Source organism: Amblyomma mixtum, chromosome 7 (genome assembly GCF_055824585.1).
Source record: "Amblyomma mixtum isolate Tamu chromosome 7, ASM5582458v1, whole genome shotgun sequence".
Classification (NCBI taxonomy): Eukaryota; Metazoa; Arthropoda; class Arachnida; order Ixodida; family Ixodidae; genus Amblyomma; species Amblyomma mixtum.
In genome coordinates, this window is record NC_143018.1 from 11,859,103 (window position 1) to 11,879,270 (window position 20,168).

At 50.0% G+C, this 20,168-nt stretch overlaps 1 protein-coding gene across 2 annotated transcripts in view; it reads left to right on the forward strand.

Annotated features, from left to right (window-relative positions):
* TfAP-2 (transcription factor AP-2) overlaps positions 1–20,168 on the forward strand; it is a 194,570-nt gene that overhangs the window by 112,853 nt on the left and 61,549 nt on the right. For both annotated transcript variants that reach the window (XM_089551718.1, XM_089551717.1), the window contains exons 2-3: positions 8,706–9,092; positions 12,231–12,455. In XM_089551718.1, coding sequence (XP_089407844.1) covers positions 8,706–9,092; positions 12,231–12,455 — 612 coding nt within the window. The remainder of the gene's footprint in view (positions 1–8,705; positions 9,093–12,230; positions 12,456–20,168) is intronic.

Consider the following 20,168-nt stretch of genomic DNA (forward strand, 5'->3'; position numbering starts at 1 on the left):
TAGATAAATCCGCCTCTCACGCCTTGGACAACGTTGAAAAGAGTGTGGCATCGTGTAATGCATTTATTTCTTTGCCCTGTCTGTCGAGTATTTTCCTTTTAGTCCAAAGCAGCATTTAGAACGTTACGCAAACAAGGATTCAGTTTAACGGTTATCCAACAATATCAAGGAGGTACCATCAATCATAGTCGACTCCACACTAGATGAAAAAGGTTTTCCTTTAGATGGCCCTGAAAGGAGTATAGACATAAAATTTTTGCTTGCGTGTTTTCTTGCTTCAAATTATACGTCACACATTAGTGTGCAGAGATCGCCCAGTGGTATTCCCAGATTACCGCTAAATCATTTATAACTGAATTTCTTCTTGATGCTGTTTTGGTTTCAATAACCGAGCGGTGGCTGTGAGGTGTAAGGTGTATTTACATCACGTGAGACTTGAAAGATAGACTGAAATGTAACCGTAGTCGAGGGTTCGACGGCATACCGTCTGGTCAGGAATCATGGCTTGATGAGATTCACTAGTCACCGGTTGCTCGCACCGTCACTGTTAGATTGATGAGCGCCGTTTGCGAGTTTCACACGCAGCAATTTAGCAACCACAGGAATGCCAAAAGGTTTGAACTTCGTACTCAGCATGGCTGGCGTTAGGACAGAAATATAATACCAGCTCTAGAATAATAGCCGCGCTACGATTCAGATTCTTGTATGTATATTAACGCAACAGTTTCCTTGCAGTCATCAACCCTCTTAAATATTTGCTCATCATTTAAATTGTACGTACAAGTCTGCTCGCGGTCAGATCGCCTCTGGTGCTGAAGGAACGTGTAACGTACAATGCGCAAGTCAGCGGCGTCTGGGTTTGTCCTTCCACTTGAAGTGTAGCCCATGCCGGCTTCATCTGATAACGCTAACGTCTCCTCCACGCACTCGAGCAGCATTCAGTTCAACACCTCGAGCAGCGTTCCCCGTCCATCACCGCTGCGCTCGGTGGACTGTACAAGCTCAGTGGTGTTGGGCCAGTTGGTGCTGGTTTTCAGTTGCTAGTCAGCGGCCCTGTGTTGTGTCGCCACTCCTTGTGTCCTATACCGACCAGCTGTTCTAGGCCAGTACAAGTTCGATGGGTCGATGTATCTTCTTGCCATGCAGGTCTAATGTTTCGTTCGTGTTTGCGCTGTCGATCAGCTCGCTTGAGGAAGTGTCAAAATGGTAGCTTGGTTTCTTCGTTGAACTGTTATTTTTTGTGTGTGTGTGTAACAAAATCTGGTTAGGAAGCAAGGCATGGATTTTTAACTATCGTCCAACAACGCGCCAGTCGGTCGGTCGGTCGGTCGGTCGGTCGGTCGGTCGGTCTGGTCACTCTGGTCACTCTGGTCACTCTGGTCACTCTGGTCACTCAGGTCACTCTGGTCACTCTGGTAGGTCAGTCCAGTCAGTCCAGTCTGGTCATTCTGGTCGGTCAGTCCAGTCAGTCTGGTCAGTCAGTAAATCAAGCAAGTAATGAATCAATCAATCAATTGTACATACTAAATTACACCACTAGCTAACCGTCCGTTGTCATATTTCACCTTCCTTTCTCCGAAGGAGATTGATTTCTTGGTGCGACGGCCACTTACACAAGACGTCCGTCGCCTATTCGAATGCAGGAAAGCGATTTCTCAGACAAACGTTGCGATCACATTGATACGTGTGTCCGTACCGCGGCGACGTCAGTTCTGTAAACACAACTGCCGAGTGGCTGTCAACGCACTTTGCCTCGCCGACCCGGCGTCGAGAAAAGGCGTGGTGCCCCTCTCCGTATTTCTAACCCTCCTCTCTCTTTTCGTCTACGTATACCTAACGGCTGAGAAGGTCCCTGAAGGTCTCCGGCTCAGCCTTTAGGCCTCGCTCGGAGCGGTGTCTGTGAGTGAAAATGGGCAAAACGCCCCAGCCTCCTTCTTTACCTCAAAGGCGTCATTTTTTTTGCCTTGTTTGTTTTCTCCGTCGTCGTCGCCGCGTGCCCCGCGTGTTCCGTCTTCCCCGGGCTCAGCGGTGCGTGCAATGGAAAAGGCGTTGGCTGGAAAGCGGCGAATACTCTGCGGTTGTCTCTTTTATGGGTACTTGCTGTCGGCGTCCCTGATGTTGTACCTTTTACAGTGCACTTTTCACTCGTGCATTTCCGATTCCTGTGTCCGCATTATGCTTCGCGTGCGTAAAGGGCTCGCCGCAGTTCCGCAAACCGGCGGGCATTCAAGCAAACCGAAAACAAAAAGTACAGCCTAGGCCATTGTGGTTTTCTTTTCTTCTTTTGACTTTGTCAGCCATACGCCCTAACTGGGCTATAGAAAATATGCGGTAGGAAATCTAGGGGGGTCTGAGTTTCGGGACTGATGGTATGCTAAAGCCGTTCCTGAAGGGAATGTCGTTAAAGACAGCAGAAATGAAGGACACAGTTTCGTGGCTGATTAACTACTCATTCTGAGCGCAGCACTTAACACGAGTAAAACAAAGTTCGCCATCGCTTTCATTTCAGTTTTCATCTTTTACTCATCTACATCGAATCCGCCGCGGTGTCTCAGTGGCTTTGGCGTTCGGGTGCTGATCCCAAGGTCACAGGTTCGATTCAGGTCTCAGCGGCCGTATTTCAATGGGAGTGTAATACAGTCTGCTGTGCGATGTCAGTGCACTTTAAAGAGATGTAGGTGGTCTAAATTAATCCAGAGCTCTCAGCTACGACGTCCTTCATTGAGGCCAGTCGCTTCGAGACGTTATCATCTCACAACCCGCATCTACGCCGAGGTTTGCAAACCTATGATCATGGAGGAATTTAAGGAAAACACAGGAAAGGCCCTTGCTATCCGATCTGGATGACAAAAGAATATGCCGAAAGTCACTTGTTCTCGCAAGGACTACTGGGAGTCTTTGGGCGATGGTGCAGCCGATAGTAACATTGGGCGCAGCGGCGTCGTCTGCACCGTCGTCGCCTGCGCATGCGCAAGCAAGATAAGACGGCTGCCAAATAACGAAGCGCTGCCCTCACGTCCGGCTGCAAGAATGTTACTTAACGATGCTCTCCTAAATGTTTGTGCCTTGAGTATGGCTTCGGAAACGCTATTTATCTATATGCCCCTGGAGATCAGAATCCATAAGAAGCGGTAACCTTTTATGTTTTACTTGCATTGTGTTCAATGCGGCGTATAGAAAGGAGTTGCTGGGCAACGCTTATATTATGTTGTTTCATCCAGTCTTCAGCTCTGTTTGCACGGTTAAGAGTGATACACTAACTATGCCAAATGAGTACGCATATAAACGGTATGCGACAGTGAAACGCCAAGTGCATATGCACGATTTATGTGGTTATACATTTTTATTATTTATTTTTATGCGGTTATTACCATTCAACCACTACTGCCATCGTGGCGGACACGACAACGTAGGCGGCTTCCTCTGAATCTTCCACAGTTACAGATGCGTCAGTTTGTTCCCCGGGATTTTCCGGCTTCGGGGCAATGAGCGTATACGTACTTACAAAACGCAACGACGTCGCAAAACGTATTGACGTACGTATCACGTAACGGTCACTGAGCACACGCGTTTTCATGACGTCACGTCCACCAGCAGCCGCCGCCATTACTTGGTTCATTAGCCAGTAGCGCCGCACGTCGAGTGAACACAAACATTTCGCTTCCATACTCGGCACGGTTGCGTTCACGGGCAAAAAAAAAAAAAATTTAAAAAAATAAATGCACACCAGATGATGTAGAGCCCCACCACTAGGTGCCTTTACCATTCAGCTACCTTCCAGGCTGCTAATCTTCCTTTCCTGAAAAGGCCCTCATTCGTTTGAGGCAGTCATGCATTAAGGGACGCCTTGGGGTAACCAATCCATCGCGTAGTCTCCGTTATTTCGTGCGGAAACGTAAGTTATAACCATTCTTAAATTGCGCTTGGTTGTTTGATTCCGCACAGAACAGTTATATTGTTCAGTGCCCACCCAGAGTATTAGCTTGCATTCAATTACCTTTAAAATAACTCATTTTGCTTCGTGATGTCTCTGAGCTCAGCGGCGCAACTCCGATGATTGTGCAATTTCATTCTTTCTTGGTCAGCTATTGTTCGCGGCCCAGCGCTTCGCCGACGAACTGCCTAAGTAATGTGCCGAGCTACTTCGTTTTTTCTCCGCTAATAACTGGGCGCAGCTGTAAGGGCAGCAAGAGCATAAAGACAATGCTTCTGGCCGAAAAAACCGCGCGACTAGGTCAAACGGCCTTACGACGACCGGTTTCCCGGTTTCGCGGTGCATGTGAGAGGAGAGGCGTGGTGCACGTATTTTGCGCGAGCCTGCGTCATATAAGCGCGCTTACGTCGTCGTCGACGTCGTCTTGGCTGCTGGTGAAAAACGGCGCTTTCTTGAATCACGTCCCGTTCACCGCAGCTCACGCACTGGTTCCTTTGTTTCCGCGGTGGACCAGTTTTTGTTCTTCGCGGTGGGCCTGCGTCCTTCCCACCCCGCTTCGAGGTGGTTGTGCGCTTTCGCAGAGGACGTGACCGTAAAAGCGTTTGGGATGCGTGGGTAACACTTATTCCCACGGAGGTGGTCTCCAGTAGTAAACGCTTCTAAGCGTAACGTTCACCCCCCCCCCCCCCCCCCCCCCATCCTCCTCTGTATCCCATGCGCCCACATTCTCTGCTTTATCATCAGTAGAAACGAGAATGCGCTTTCTGAAATATGTGAGCGTTTGGCGTGCTTGAACGCGTTCGGGAAAATCGCGGTTTCACTCAGTGGAGTGAAAATTTGGGTCAGTGTAAATTAGCGGTTCCGCCTTTAATTTGCAGCGGCTTGCCGTTTTAAGAAGCGAAAAACGTGTTTCTTGCTTTTTGGTGCTTTAAAGATGGCCGCTGTGCTGAATTCTTACGCTTTGCTATTCGGTCTTGCTTTGAGAAAGAAAAGGAAAACGAAGAAACTTGACAGCCTGCAAAACGAACTGTTGCCGGCCTAGTAGGTGCAAAGCGATGGAATTAAGCGACATCCTGACATTTTAGTTCGTTTTGTGTTAATCTAGAAGCAATAAAGCGGATTATGCTTTTCACAATATCCGAGTGCCCTGGTTGCTGGCCAAATGAAGTGAACTGTTACTTGGGCGGCTTTTACAGCTTGTTCACTTGTGACAGTTGCTGTCGCGAGTAAGTCCAATTCAGGACACAGTTTGTATTTGGCCCTGTCTGGACAGATTTTCATTAAGTAAAGTGTGAAGTATCGCATACATCAGTACGGAGGGGTTACAGACGAGAAGGGGAGGGGGAAGGGGAGAGGGGGAGGGGCACCAGTTGACTATCAACACAACGTTGTTCGTGGCCGTTAGTGTTATTCGGTGTTGTTAATGTGAACCTCCTAGCATCACGGTAAAGTCATCGCCTGTAGTGTCGGGGTGAATAAAGAAAAACAGCCGGATGCACTGTAGAGTATTTAAGTTCCGTCGTTTGTTATGTCATGCTTATCTTCGGTACAATACACAGGCATCATTGTATGGAACCTTGGCCAAGGGTTAGTAATGAATCTGTGCAATAATAATAGCAAAGCAATGATTGAGGACCTTGCTGTCATTACTGCTAAATCAGTCATGTATTTCGAGGAAAGAATGGGAGATGGCAGTGTTCTAGCTAGAAGCGACAAATCTATTTTTGTGCATTTAGAGCGCAGTAGCTTTAGAGCGAAGAGCACGCACCTACCTCGGCTGCCGCCGGTACTGATTAATTAGCTGTTCGGCCAGTGTGCCCAAGCTGCAGCTCTCTTCAAACTGCAACTGAGAGGGGAGGCGCACTTTTAGTGAGATTAGCCTATCCGTAATTTGCAGGACGCGTCACCTCACTCGCTGACGTCATTTCCTGAAAGAAATTGCCTCGATTACGCCAGTCGCTTGAACCTACAGCCTCGGGCATCGCCGCCGTTCCATCGCGTTACAAGTTAGTTACGGCCGCGCCTCCAGAGCGACGCCCCGTTCTCACGGAAAGAAGAAGGTGGTAAAGGAGGCCTCTTATGAGAACGGAAGCTCTCCGAGGCACACTCGATCCTCGCTCGGAGGCGCCGGAAGAAAAAAACAAAACAACCACCGCTTCTATATGCGTCGGTCCGGCCATGCAAAGGCGGCAAAAAGGGACGCGCGGCCGAAGCGGTAGCAGCGACCGCCACAATGGAAAGAGACGGATCGGCGGCGTGATCGCGGACGCAGCGCGGACTATCGGGGCGTGAAACGGGTAGTTCCTGTGTCTGTGGACGGCTGCTGGTGGGGCCGGTGTATCGACCTTCGGCTCGCGCCGCAGCGGCCAGGCATTGCCGCATTGGGAAGCCGCCGGCCGACAGGTCGCGCCGCTCGATGTGTGTGTGTGTAACCAACGCGTTTTTTTTTTTTTTTTTTTTTACGGCATGGCGCGGCGGCCGTCGCGGTCTTGAGGGAGCGCCGGTGGCGCTCTCACGGACGTCAAAGGGATGCGACGGACGGGCTCGTTAAAAAACAGCCCCTGACCCTGTCCGCTTCCTGTATATACACTCCCCCTCAAACGCAAGCGCAATGGTTTCCGGGCCGCAACGCGATAGAAGGATCGGAGGGACACGTATAGCTTGGCTATATTATGGAGGAACATTTGTCAAACTATAAATGATTATCAATTGAATTTATAAAGAGGGAAAACGAACGCTCTCGAAATGACCTAATCTAAACAATCTCTTGGTTATCAACTACAACTGGCGCGTGTTTCTTTTTCGTATGTGAAGAGTGCATGCCTGCGTCTATGCACCATTACGAGGAGCTAATTGATGTCTGTACTTGCGCTGGAGAATCGGCCGTGATGTGGATGACAGTTGTGAGTGCAGCGATTAATAAGATCATCCCTCCTCTTTCCTCCCATATGAGTTGAATTTTTCGCGCGTTGATTTACGCATTAAATTTACTCGGGTACAGTGATTTCTTTCTGCCGCGATGTCACTGCCATTCTTCCTTGCTCACCTTCCTACAAGTTGAACCCGAAGCCAAACTTTTATACACACCTTCTGGCGGAAAGCGGGATCTTTGGACGGCGTAACCCGAGCGGCCGTCAGCCCTTGAAGAGGGCCTGCCGGACGTTTTTTCGCTACTGTAGCGGTCGACGTCGAGTTCTCGCAAAAGGTTATGACAGAGCAACTCACTTCCTCTCCCGCTTCTCTGTTCCCCCTTTTTAGCCCTCCCTTACATTAATGTACAGGGTAGCGAACTAGAATTTTTTGTTTTCTGGTTGATCCCACTGTCTTGCCTCTCTGCTTATTCATCAGTTGTTCTTGTATCCATAACAATTAGGAAAGACCCCGAGGACATAAGTCTGAGAGTCACAGGCGCGTTTTCCTTCTTTCCTCCCCCTTCCCCCTCGCCAAGTTTCACTGCTCGGTGCTGTGCATGCATAGAACGTTGCTGCCGATTCTTATGATGCTGATACTGATGCGGTCATCCCCCTTGGAATCAGGGGGCCACAGGGTAGTGGGTCAGGCCATTGAAGATTGGAAGGGACCAGAAACAAAAGGAGGAATTGGTCTAGGGGTTCTAGCCACGAGCCAAGGACGGCGATAGTGATGGCTCCCTTTGGACCCTTCTTCCTTGTGCTTAACTCAACCTACCGTCTTACCCCCTTTTATCTGTACCTTTCCTGCCCCCGCTAAGCGGCAGCTAACAGTAGCCTCGTACCAGTTAACGCTCCAGGCTTTCTCCTCTTGCTTATTCAATGCTCCCACAAACCAGCATGCAAGTCGTTTTTGGAAAGGACAAGTCTGATGCGCAAGTTTGAGACTCAAAAGAGGGGAGAAATTTTTGAAGCTTTCAGTATATCCAATGACAAAGAATACTGCGTCAGCAGCCCTTCTGTGGCGCTACGCAAAAAAAGGAATCGATTACCTCAAGGCAAAAACTTGACTCAACCAGGTAGGCTATAGATAGAAGGTGCGCCGATGCGGCAAACATGAGTGGCATGGCACTCGTGCCTCCTGCATTTGTTTGATAACGGAATTTTATCTGGTCGCGGATTACTATCTCTTTGCGCCCCCTTTGTACATGATATACCTGTTTATGGAATACACCTCAGTTGAAGTCCGGCGTTCGTCCTGCCTCCCCTACCTTCGTCCGTGTCTTTTTTAGCCGCTGGAATCCGCTGGAATGTACTAGTAACCAATTAGCCCAGCTTTCTACGCTTAATATTCAATATCAATCTTCAAGGTGTCGACGCCATAGAATTACCAGTCACATGCTTAATTTCCTTCTTTAGTGAGCATGTGACTAGTAATTCTATGGCGTCGACACCTTGAAGATTGATATTGAATATTAAGCATAGAATGTTGGGCTAATTAGTTGCTACATTAGCCGCCGCGGTGGCTCAGTGGTTATGGTGCCCGGCTGCTGACCCGAAAGACGCGGGCTCGATCCCGGCCGCGGCGGTCGAATTTCGATGAAGGCGAAATTCTAGAGGACCGCGTACTGTGCGATGTCAGTGCACGTTAAAGAACCCCAGGTGGCAGAAATTTCCGGAGCCCTTCACTACTGCGTCTCTCATAGCCTGAGTCGCTTTGGGACGTTGAACCCCATAAACCATAACTTTCCTTCTTTATCCTTTGCTTTTTCTGCCTCTTTGTGTTGAACTTCATTGTCCGACACTGTGCTGGCCGGTCCATGACGTGTACGATGATGGTCCTGTCCTTCTCTATGGTGCAGGACCGGCGCGACCTGGTGAGCGGCCACGCTGCCGCCGCAGCGGCCGCCGCGGCCGCCCTGGGGCCCATCACGAGCCTCAGCTCGCCGAACCCGAGCACGCCGGGCTCCCTGGGCTCGGGCGCTGGCTCGTTCGCGGGGGGGCCGCCCCCTCCGCCGCCGCCGCCCCGGCTGACGCCGTCGTCGGCGGACTTCCAGCCGCCCTACTTCCCGCCCCCGTACAACCTGCCCACGCCCACGCAACAGCAGCTCGACTTCCACGACCCGTACGCGTCGCACCACCTCAACAGCCTCGCCGCGGGGCCCCAGCAGTACCACCAGCTGCACCCGGCCGCGGGACACCAGCCCAGGGGCCTGTCCCGGAGGCCCGAAGAGGACCTCCTGCAGGCGGTCAGTATATATACCCCCCTATATATGTATACCTCACACCCACACTCCCCGGGGATCAGCCAACAAATTGGAAGAGGTTATTCGACAGTACGTTCTCTTCACCAAAAACGGCGATGAAAACAGAAACCAAAAAGGTAAATGATAACGCACAAGGGAGAGCCAGTGTCGCCGGCGTGCTCTCGCACGTTGCTGCTGTTGTTGAGCAGGTTCAACAAAAGTGCTTGCAATCTATGTCGAATATTAGTAGCTCGAGGAATTTGTCTCTAAGTCGTGTGGACCCATGAATGTCGTGAGCACCGGAACGGTGATGATCGCAGTACCTGTCAGCTTGGAAAGATATGGAATGTTGATGAAGCATAATGAGTCAGACTGAATGGCCCGGAATCAAATCCTGTGTGTTGTGTATTTTTAACAAAGCACGTACCATGCGCAGTAAGGGACTGATTGGCCAGGGTTGGCCAGTAGGAAATGCAGAGATATTAGGGACTTGTGTTCTCGGGACAAACAGTGCAGAGGACATACAACCGGTGGTCTTGTAGGGCAGTAGGATTCTAAGGTTTTCTATTGGGAAGGGGTCCTAAGGATGCTAAGCGAAAGCGAACGTACTAGAGGGCGTCAGAGGCACACGGTGAGATGAGGTTGGCAAAATGCATTTGCCATGCATGTAGTCCGCTCACCCTCGCTCATGATGATGATGATGACGACGAGTCACTGCTCACAGAAAGCTCTGCGTGGCGGACTGATATGCAGTAGCGAAAATAAAAGGTAGAGGAAAGATAATAACATTATATCTGAGAAAAAAAGTTGGAGGATGGAGGGAAAAAGTAACCAGCGTGCTACATTCCCTCGTTATTTGCCTCATTTCTTTACTCTTTCCTTGCGCTATGCAAGGTGGTCAACGATAAATAGCTCTGCTCAGTCTACCAGTTTTTCATAGCTTTATTTCCTCTATTTCACTTTCTAGTGAACATAGTGAGAACATACGGGTAATTGGAATATTAAAGGCAACATATTATCCGCATTCAACCAATGATTGCTCCATAAGCGAAAACCACACTTTTTCCTTTGTTTTAAGTAGATTTTATCGGGACGCATAATTCCCGTTAGACATTTTCGCCTTAAGTGCCGAAGCAACAACAGCATTTGTTCTTTTGTTCAAATTGATTTTTCCTTCTCATACTGGAGCTGCCTGTAAATGCTGCGCTTTGCTGACCGACGTCTGCCTGAACTGATGAGGCGCGTAAGAAATAAACTTGGCGTTCTATGGAACACGACGGGCCAGTGTAACTAACACCCGCGTTCATGGTACATTCCCTGTGGTCTGCGTTGATACGGACTGGAGAGAATCAGGTGGCGGAATCTAGATGGCGTCGAGAAAGAACTTGCTAGTGTTTAGCGCGGTGACTTAAGTATATTCACAAAAATCAGGAAGCAATGCTATAGGTTTTCTACTTGACTATCGGTTGAACTTAAAGCTCTGCGTATGACTAGGTTGTTCAAGGTGTCGGAGCTACTCAGGAACCTACAGGTTGACTTACTTAAAATGAACATCGTGGTGCTCGGACGCCAGGTTTTTGCCTTGTTCAGGAATGTGAGGCATCGTAACGGCGGAGCGCTGCCACAAAGGTGGGAAACAGTTCGCAGTGTTCATACTGAATGATACAACGGGCGTTATCTTTGCGTGGACATAAAGTCCGTCATACTAACGAGTGAATGAAGCCCGAACGCAACGGCTGGCCTATACCTTGCTCTGTATTCCCGAAGCGATCGCGTGAGACTATACCACCAACGGAGGCACGTAAATGCCGTTGCCACAACGACAAGGGCTGCCTCTCTTAACAGCAGTGCCATTCCGCTCACGTAACACTCGGTGCCTGACCGCACACAGTGGTGCGTTACCTCGGGCTGTTTTGTGCGCGCCGCATGTGAAGAGCATTGCTGCAGTCCCTGTGTTCGTCTCATTCCGTTACCCTTTAGTCACGCCATTGCGCGCACCCGGGAAGCTAGACCCAGTACTAACCACGCACGTTCTTACTATTACTCTTGCCTCTGCATCCCGCGGAGCGATTCCCTGTTTCTTTGCACTGGCCGTCTCGCAGTCGTGTCATGTTTGAGGCAGCAAAAACAAATAGCTCCGGGAAACCGAGCGGGCCCGGAGTGCATTCTTCTTCAGCTGTGCTCCTGATACGAGGCACGTATTCAGAGGCGCCTTGGAATCCTTAATGCCGGCCCCGCCAGGGAATGAAGCCGGAGAGTCCAGGAAACGCCGGTTTGTCATGGTTGAGCTCGCATGTGGGTGGCGTCTTGTATCAACCCCAATGAAACGATGTCGTTGTGTTTCAGGGTGTAGTAGATGGTCACCTTTCCCACGTTCCTTCTCTATCGTTCACCCCGCTATCCTTACCGAGCAGATAGAGTAGAAATTTACCGAGCAGATGGAGTACCGAGCAGATAGAGTAGAAATGCCTAATCTGTGAGGAAGATGTTGCAGTGTTGTTCCTAAAGCACGCCAGCGAATACAGTGACACTTAATAGTAGCCCGTTTATCAACTCTCGAGAACTAGAGGTTAATAAGGTGGTTGTCTGTGCTTAAGTCAACTCTATTTCTCGACAAGGAAACTTACTTATCGGTGTCAGTCCATGGTGCAACTCTTTTTTTTTTTTGTAACTTTGCAGTTTGCGCCTTTCTAGCCTCTTGTATCTTTGCAGCCATTTATTACAATTCGTGCCATTCGTTAGTGCGTCAGGAAGACATCGCGTGTAGCCTATGCCATGTGGACGTGGACGTGTATGCTTTGTGGAGAGAAGGGAGTAGTGTACCGGATGTAGCATGGCTAAACGAACCCGCAGTGAAATCCTTGCAGGCGTCACTCTTACACTCAGTCTTGATTGTTGATTGCTGCAAAGTAATTCCCAAACCGCTGACTTCTCATTCGTTCATTATTCTTAGGTTGTATTTGAAAGCGGCCTAAAATACGTTATCATCATCATCATCATCAGCCAGGTTGCACCTACCCTAGGACAAAGGACCATCCAATTCCACTTGAGCCAATTGGAGCTATTGATTTAATCTCGGAGTCGACAGGGAGGCACTGGAGACGCTGACGACAACAGTGGTCCGCCATCTTGGTTTCGCAGGCGAACATGCACCTCCCGGCGTACGGTGAAGGGGGGCGTAGAACCGAGCCGACAGCGTACCCCCGGCGGCCAGACGTGCTGGTGCACCCGCACCACGCCCACCACCACCTGACCGAGCAGGACCTTCTGGGCCTGCACGGCGCCGCCGCGGGACTGCCGCCGGGCATCGTCGAGGATGGACAGGCCAGCCCCTGCTCCTCGGACGACGGAAACGACTTCCTCGAGGTGAGCTTCTTCCTTCCTTTCCGCTTCTTCATCTGGAGCAGAAAAGTCGGCCGTTGCAGTCGTTGTCTGAAGCCTCAGTGAAATCCATGGGCTTATATACGAAATGAAAGGCGCGCGCTAACACTGAAGCGGCTGTAAGGACAACAGAGGCGCGGCAACTGTCACGCAACGTTCCCCGCCTCTCTTCATACACTGTTACCCCAAAAGAAGTAAAATGGGACAAACTTTGACACTTAGTCCTACCGGCGAGCAGTTAGTCCGCGGGGAGAGCAACTGTGGCATTGATGGACCCTTTGCATTTAGTCTCTCATTGAGTACCAGTTAGACTTCACGGGACTAACGGTTGCTTCATCGCAGTTAGTCCCTAAGAAGAATGCCTTCCATACCTTTTTTTACTCCCTTCTGGCTTAGAGTGTGCGGTGGCGATGAGGGGACAGGGACGTGCAGTCCTCCACTATATAGTCTTGACTCTCACCCCTACAGTGCAAAACGCCCTTTCAGTGGGTGCTATATCGGACGCGCTCACACACACAGACACGCACAGATGAAAAAAAGACGGTTAGTCGCTCTTGCGTGCTGCACGGTCACGTGACGTCTCCATTCCAGTGGCGCGGAAAGGCCCACGCGCTCGCGCACACGCCCTCCAAGAAGGTTGTCGCGGCTACCGAATCCGATTAGAAAAGCGCTCGCCGCTGCTTCGATTATTCTTTCGCTTTTTCTTTCCTCGCTCGCACAGACTCCGTGTGGCGTGCTTGGCGCGGTCAACCAGGCGCACGCGCACGCACGCACCTGGCAAGCCTTTCTTTGTGCGCGAGAAAGGGGCCGCAAAGCCCTCCGTTCTCTCTTTCCAAGTTTCTTCCGTACACGCGTATGTGTGCGTCTGAGACTGCGGGCGCACGCGTGCGAGTCGACACAGATAGCGAGCGGCGAGCCTGGGCTCGTTCCTGGCCGCGTATCGCCGTCGTCAATCTCATTAGCGATGCCTGGCATTCCATTTGCACTCCCCCTCCTCGCCACCGCCCTCGCCTTTAGTCTTTTTTTCCCCCCTTCACCCTACCGATTGGGACACACCACCGCCACTGCGCGCAGCAATTTGTATTCCGCTCTCCTACCCGGGTATTCGCTGTTTCTGCCGCCATCTCTTCCCGACGGCCCCTACGCAACAGAGTCGTATACGTCTTCGGTCTCCATAGGCGAGTATAGGCACGTGCCGAGGGGAAATCAGTGCAGCGAAAGGGAGCCTGGAAATTGCGTAGGCGCATCCATTCCGCGGTCCCCGGAGCATAGTCGCACGTTCCTGAGGTGGTGCAGGTTTGATCGATCAATTGGCGTAACGATTAATCACTGGGGGAGTCGGTCCACAAAAGCGAATGATTAGTCACTTTGTGAACCTATCTGTTGACGGATCTAGCGCGTGACAGATCTAGCACAGTAGAGTTTTTATTTTCTCATGCGTATCAAAGTGACAAAAAGTGGCAAGTTGTTTTCGAGCGCCTGATGAATGCCTGGCCTCCTTGTGGGATCTCACTAATATTATTGCGCAATGCAAGTGCAAAATGTGAAATCAAGCATTTGAAATAAGGCAGCCGGGTCAGCGGCGAAGCTAAAAAGCCTCCAAAGCGAACACTGCCTACCAGACCCACTCACACGGTGAAGGCAATAACAACCAGGAACACACGAAAAGAGTGTGAGATATTAATAAATATGGCATTCGAAAGAACAAGCAACCATGCTGGTGAAGCGTGAACATGACATGCAACTTAAACAAAGGGCAAAAGTTCGATGCAACTGAAGAACGAAAGCAGAAAATGCACCTCAAAGGTGGCCCTGCAGCCAATGGCGTCGACCAATTGGCGTGACGTTGTGGTTAGTCCGTGGTTAGTCCGAAGACACGCTCTGTTAATTCCCTGTGAGTATAGCATGATGGTGCATTAACCACGTATTAGCCATGACATCATGAAAATCGCTCAGCGCCATTCGTTGGAAGGGCGCCTTTGAGGGGCATTCGCCACTTCGTTCTTGGGTTGTATTCTACTATAAAATTGACCCTGTCCGCCCGAACTTGCCGCTTCTCTTAGCAGTCGTCGGTGATTGCAAGAGATTAGGTAGATTGACGAGATAGAGAGAAACAAGGAGAAAAGAGAAGATAGGAAAACTATAGTCGGGTACAACACAAGAACAAAGATGCTTTTCTCCGTCAAAGGACCACCCTTTCAGCCAATGGCGTAGGCCGATTCTTAAAATCCTGTTAGCATGAAAATGTATGGAGTGGACTATCCCCGACCATGAGCGAAGAGACTATCCCCTTTAGTCTGCCACTCCCTAAATTTAGTAGGGCTGAGATCTGGGCGAGTTGGTATGCATTCATACTGGTGAACAGCGCAAAAAAGCCGGGACAACGCCATAAAGATAAGCTCACGCGCGAAATAATGGAAGCGCATCACATCCACAGGCAAGGTGACGAATGCATCAGCAGTCCTTCCGTGACACTTAGCAACAAGGAATTAGCATACACCACTTCACATGTGACATAGGTTTTGATTTTCACGGCCCTTTTACACTATCATCTTACTTCTTTGTGTTATGTTTTCGTATATATACCCTTCCGTCCTTCAGTAAACCCAGTTGATCAGCGCTTGTCTTGTCGTTGTCCCGGCTTTTTTGCGCTGTTCACCAGTATGACTCCCTAAATTGTCATGCGAGCAGGCACATGAGAATAGGCCGAAAGGAAAGAAAGAAAGAAAGAAAGAGAGAAAGAAAGAAAGAAAGAAAGAAGGAAAGAAAGAAAGAAAGAAGGAAAGAAGGAAAGAAAGAAAGAAAGAAAGAAAGAGAGAAAGAAAGAAAGAAAGAAAGAAAGAAAGAAAGAAAGAAAGAAAGAAAGAAAGAAAGAAAGAAAGAAAGAAAGAAAGAAAGAAAGAAAGAAAGAAAGAAAGAAAGAAAGAAAGAAAGAAAGCGGTTAGAAAATGCAGAGAGCAGAAAATCGTATGCAGTTACGTGCATTCGCGTGAACAGTCAGGCTTTTAACTAACCATCGTGGGAGGGAACAGCGCGAAACAAAACGACAGACAAAGCAAGAGGACACAAAGACGAGCGCTGTGTGTCCTCTTGCTTTGTCTGTCGTTTTGTTTCGCGCTGTTCCCTCCCACGATGTATCAGTACAAACTCGCCCAGTTATCCATCCTTCTTTTAACTAACCGATACGTTTGCGCCAGCTACTTTAGGCCGCGAGCGATATCTGCGCCTGTCTTACACTTGCGCTGCTGAAGACGTGCAGCTTTCCCTAGCGCTGCACGGAATTAAGTGGAGCGGCGCTGCGCAGAAGGAGGAAGTGGTCAGCGCGCACGTTTCTTCGCGGTGAAACACGCCAAACACTTTCGCGGAGGCAGGCGACTCCCTCGTGGCCATCGATGGATTAAGAAGACGGCGCTGGCGCCAAGCCAAGGATGCCCCCTTCGTGAAGGAAGAAATGCACGCGGCTGAAAGAAGGTATCCCTCGCGCGCCCGTCACATGCTACCGGTTGTCTCCGTGTTTAGCCTTTTGTTTCTCTTTCCTTTTTTTCTGGGATCGAACGTTTTTCACTCGGCGTTCGCTTCCGTCTTCATGGGACCACAAGTTATGCATCAGCTCCTCACATGATCGAGACGGATCTTCCGAGCCTCGGTCGGTATAGAGAGAAAACAAATTTTAAACTAATCTCTTTGGGTGTGCGTGTCCGCATCCGTGAGGGAAAGATAAAACAGCGGTTGTCGTGTTTGTTTGCACGCACTGTTTCTCGTTGAAGAAAGAAAGATGTTTGTTGCAAGTGTTTTGCTCCTTCAAACAGAATGGCAGACTTTGTTTCACCCCTGGTGCTCGCATCCCGGTGAACATTCGAAAACACCCTCCTCAGGCTGCTTGCGTTCTGTCATCCGCGAACCACCCTGGTTATCTTAATCCGCGCAGCGGCTGCCCCTGTCTTGCGATGATCTTGAAAATGGACTGAATTATCTTTAACAACGAAAAACTGTGAGATTTGTATAGTATTGCTTCGTAGCCGGTGCGGTTGAGGCCTATACCAGTGTTAATTGTAATTATCTTTCCTTAGCAACAATATCGAACTTCTGGAATTTCCCTCTGATATTGACCTAGCACGGCGCAGGAAATGCTGGGAAGATATCCTGCTGCTAACTTGGGAACACCTCCTGCGCGCTGAATCTCTAATCTACTAAAAAGAAATTGAGGTAATGGATTTAGATATTTATCTAAAGACGACGTCATAAGAAAGGAACGGCTGCTCCCGGAGCCAACCTCTCTGCCTGTCTTTCTTGATTTGTTTGGATTTTTTGTTAGCGTTCGCGGAAGTCGCGATGCCATGGAGTATAATGCAGTATAAACAGCCTCCGGTGTTGAGTTTCGACTAAGACGACATGTGGCGTCCTCAGTGACTGGAAAACGAACTTGAACGACTTTGCCTTCAGCTGTTGAACGGCTCGTAGCCGCCGACACATCGCGGTGGGCCTCTCCACGCACTGTTGCCCTTTGTCTCGCAGCAGAAGCGATTGAGATACACGGGGGCCAACTTAAAAAAAAAAAAGAAATCGGCCGTTGGCGAAAAAGTCACGCAACCAGTGTCCCAAAAGCCCCCCGCTGGGCACGACCTGTGCTGCAATTTATCGCAATGGATTCCGGTGTTGTCTGCGTACCTTGAACGGATCGCACCTGTAGATTCCGGCATGACCTCTGTGACCCCTCGGCGGGGACCTGCCGAACGATACGTGGCAAAGCAAGTTCGGAAAGAAGGAGCAGATGTGCGAACTTTAACGCAAACACTGCGAGCAGGAATAAATCATGACCCCCCAGCGAGGCACTGTACATGGTGTCAGCGCTACCTCCCTACAAGTGCAGTCTGTTCCACAAGACAGGCAGGAAAATACGGCTCTTCTTCTAAAGTTGCGTGGATGTAGTTGCAGACTACGTTGAGTTCTCGATCTAATATGCCTGCCTGCATCTACTTTTCGCTTGGTGATGCTTTAGTTGTAAGGCATCAAGCCTTGACGGGTTCGACCTCCGTGAAAGGGAGCGCTATTCAGTATGCTTCGTACGCCTCGAACTTTGGTGTCGTCGTTCCTGTGAGGGTGATAGAGCCTCCCGAGATTCAGCGACATCTTTCTTGAGACTTTACCAGGACAGGCCGAAGACATGAACGTACATCACCTCCCGACTTCTTGTTCGCGCGCTAGCGCCTGCAACGAGATACGACGGTTCAGGCCTCGGTTGGCACGGTCAGAAGTTCACGATCTTCGTCAGAAGCAGCGAAGGCGAGCGTTGTACCATGTCTCTCTGAAGGGGTGCGAGTATGTGCGTCGTTACAGCGCGGGCGAAGTTCAAGGCGGCATAGTTCCCAAGCACGGACGACTCCTTAAACTTGGAACGAACCGACATATCGCCAGTGTCTCAGCGCATGCAGGCTTCAAAGCCGTCGCGTGCTTCCTTAACATACACAGTCCGTGGCCTCTGCGACCTTCTTTCGGTTCGTGCCTCGATCTCCGTGCTGCCGATATCGATGCGCCACTCGCTAGACAACCGAGCTCCCTCTTATCTCGTCTGGCCTCCGCCGCTGCGTTTTCAGCGATCGCCGAACAACTCTTTCCCTTATTTCCACCGACCAACCTCTTTATTTAACGATACGTTCGGCTTTGGTTCACCCGTCTAAACAATCGATCTCACCTATAGACCGCGCAAGCGTTGTTTCAGTCTCTAGCTCCCAAGGCTGAAGTTCATAGACTTTCCTGGCAAGACCGCATATCTTGGTTGCCAGTATATCTCGCTGGGTGAACCGAGAAACGTTTAGGTGCTTTACCTTTCCCTATTCCTGCAATCTCGAGTCCTGACAGCCCTCACTACGATATCCACCTTCTCCTCCCCCACACTCCTTCCCCGCTTTATCTTTGTTTCTCAATGACAGACTCTACATAACCTCCTCTTTCGTTTCTTTTTCTTTTTCTGTTAGCACAGCCAGCTCATCTTTTTTCGTGCTCTGCGTGCCGCTTCCAGGTGGCGTGGACTGCAGCTCGTAACGTTTCTATTGCTTCTGTGGCCGTTGCAACTTTTTTTCTTTGCCGCGCGTCTTTAGGCGCTCGGGGCAGAGGTCGTCCCTCTTCGCTCACCCTTGTTTGAACCTTGCCGACCTCTCCGTGACATCGTCGTTGCGTGCACTCCGCAGATGCGGGATAAAAAAGTGCTGAGCGCTGACAAGACCGACGAAGCTCCGTGCCGAATCGTAACGCCTAACTTTCGACCTTTGAATTTTTTTCTTTATCAGCTTTATTCTCCGGCGTCTTCATTCATCGTATTCATCCGTTTAGTGGATGCTTCTGCTTTCCTTGGCAGCTCTCTTAATCGCGCTCATTTTGCTTGAAGAAAAATTTCACCTCACTTCCATCTTTTCGTTCGTATATCGTGCTAGATATTGTTGGCTATATCTAGATGACGTCGTCCTTATTAAATTGACTTGAACCGCAAAGAGCCACAGGATATATATCAAGCATGAGTGACTAACGCAAATTAGATTTGTTACTATCAAAATGGACAGAGTACCATCGAAAAGAGCTCCAGAGCTAACCTGTGTTCTGCATCTCGTGCTGAATGCACGTTCTGTGTTAGTTGTGCGGCGATCAGTAATTAATTGGAGCGCGTAGTTTGCGGTACCGTGGGCATACATGGCTCCCCCGTTCCGCCCAATCCGCCAGCCAGCAATGGATAGAGGTGGGACAGGTCAGCCGTTCTTTGTATCTCGTTCTAAAGACCATCATGTAGTGTATACCCTCCTTCAGTGTCTCCTGCGAAGATTCCTCCATATAACTAATTCGACTTTTGTCACTGCCATTTTAAACCTCCAATGGGCCCGAGAAAGAAGGAACATGTAGCTCTTCCATGCTGTTGCACCCGAGTTAAGTAGAGGAAGGCGAGGTCCGATGTGCTGCGGTTGGGTTCGCCACCAAAGAACAACTACATGCTTGTACAAACGGTACTTCTTATTTCTCGACCTAACCATTTATTCTTCAAATTGCTTCCACGGCCCTGGACGTACATAAAGTGAACTTGAAGGAGAGTATTACTGGCCCTGTAAGGGGAACATCCTCCGTCCCGGCGTGCGAAACTTCGTCTCACAGGGATCTCTGCGTCGTGTCCTTGTCCCACCGGGACGACAGTTCCCTTTCGTCGAACTCGCTCCGGTCGCCTCGATCTGATTCCGTTTTAATGCCCTTCCTCTCCACCCCCAACCCTCTCCTCCGCTTTTACAGACTTGACTCGTGAAACTTTGCGCCTCCTGCACCTCACCTCCCGAGAAAATTTTCCTATTCCTGCCCTCTTCTCTTTCGTATAGGTTGTATTTCTTCGACGTCGGCGTCGTCTCGCTGCCTGCCATGTGTTGGTTCTTGTCGGCTGTCGCGTTTTGTTTTTCTTTAGGTTTCCGTCTTTCTCTTTTATTCTGCATAGTGATCGCTCTCTGAGCTGCGTGTGCTGATGCGTACAAACTTTACATCGCCGATGTCAGCCAGATGGAAACGGCGGGTTTTGTTTAAATCGCTCTCTTCTCCTCTACAACTGCTCCAAGACCGGCGGCGGGGAAGTCGTTGAACCCGCCGCGTCTTTCGTTTCCAGCGGTGGTCGGGGAGCTCGGAGGATAGCTGCCGCAGCAGTCGCGGTGATGATATCACCCGCCGACTATT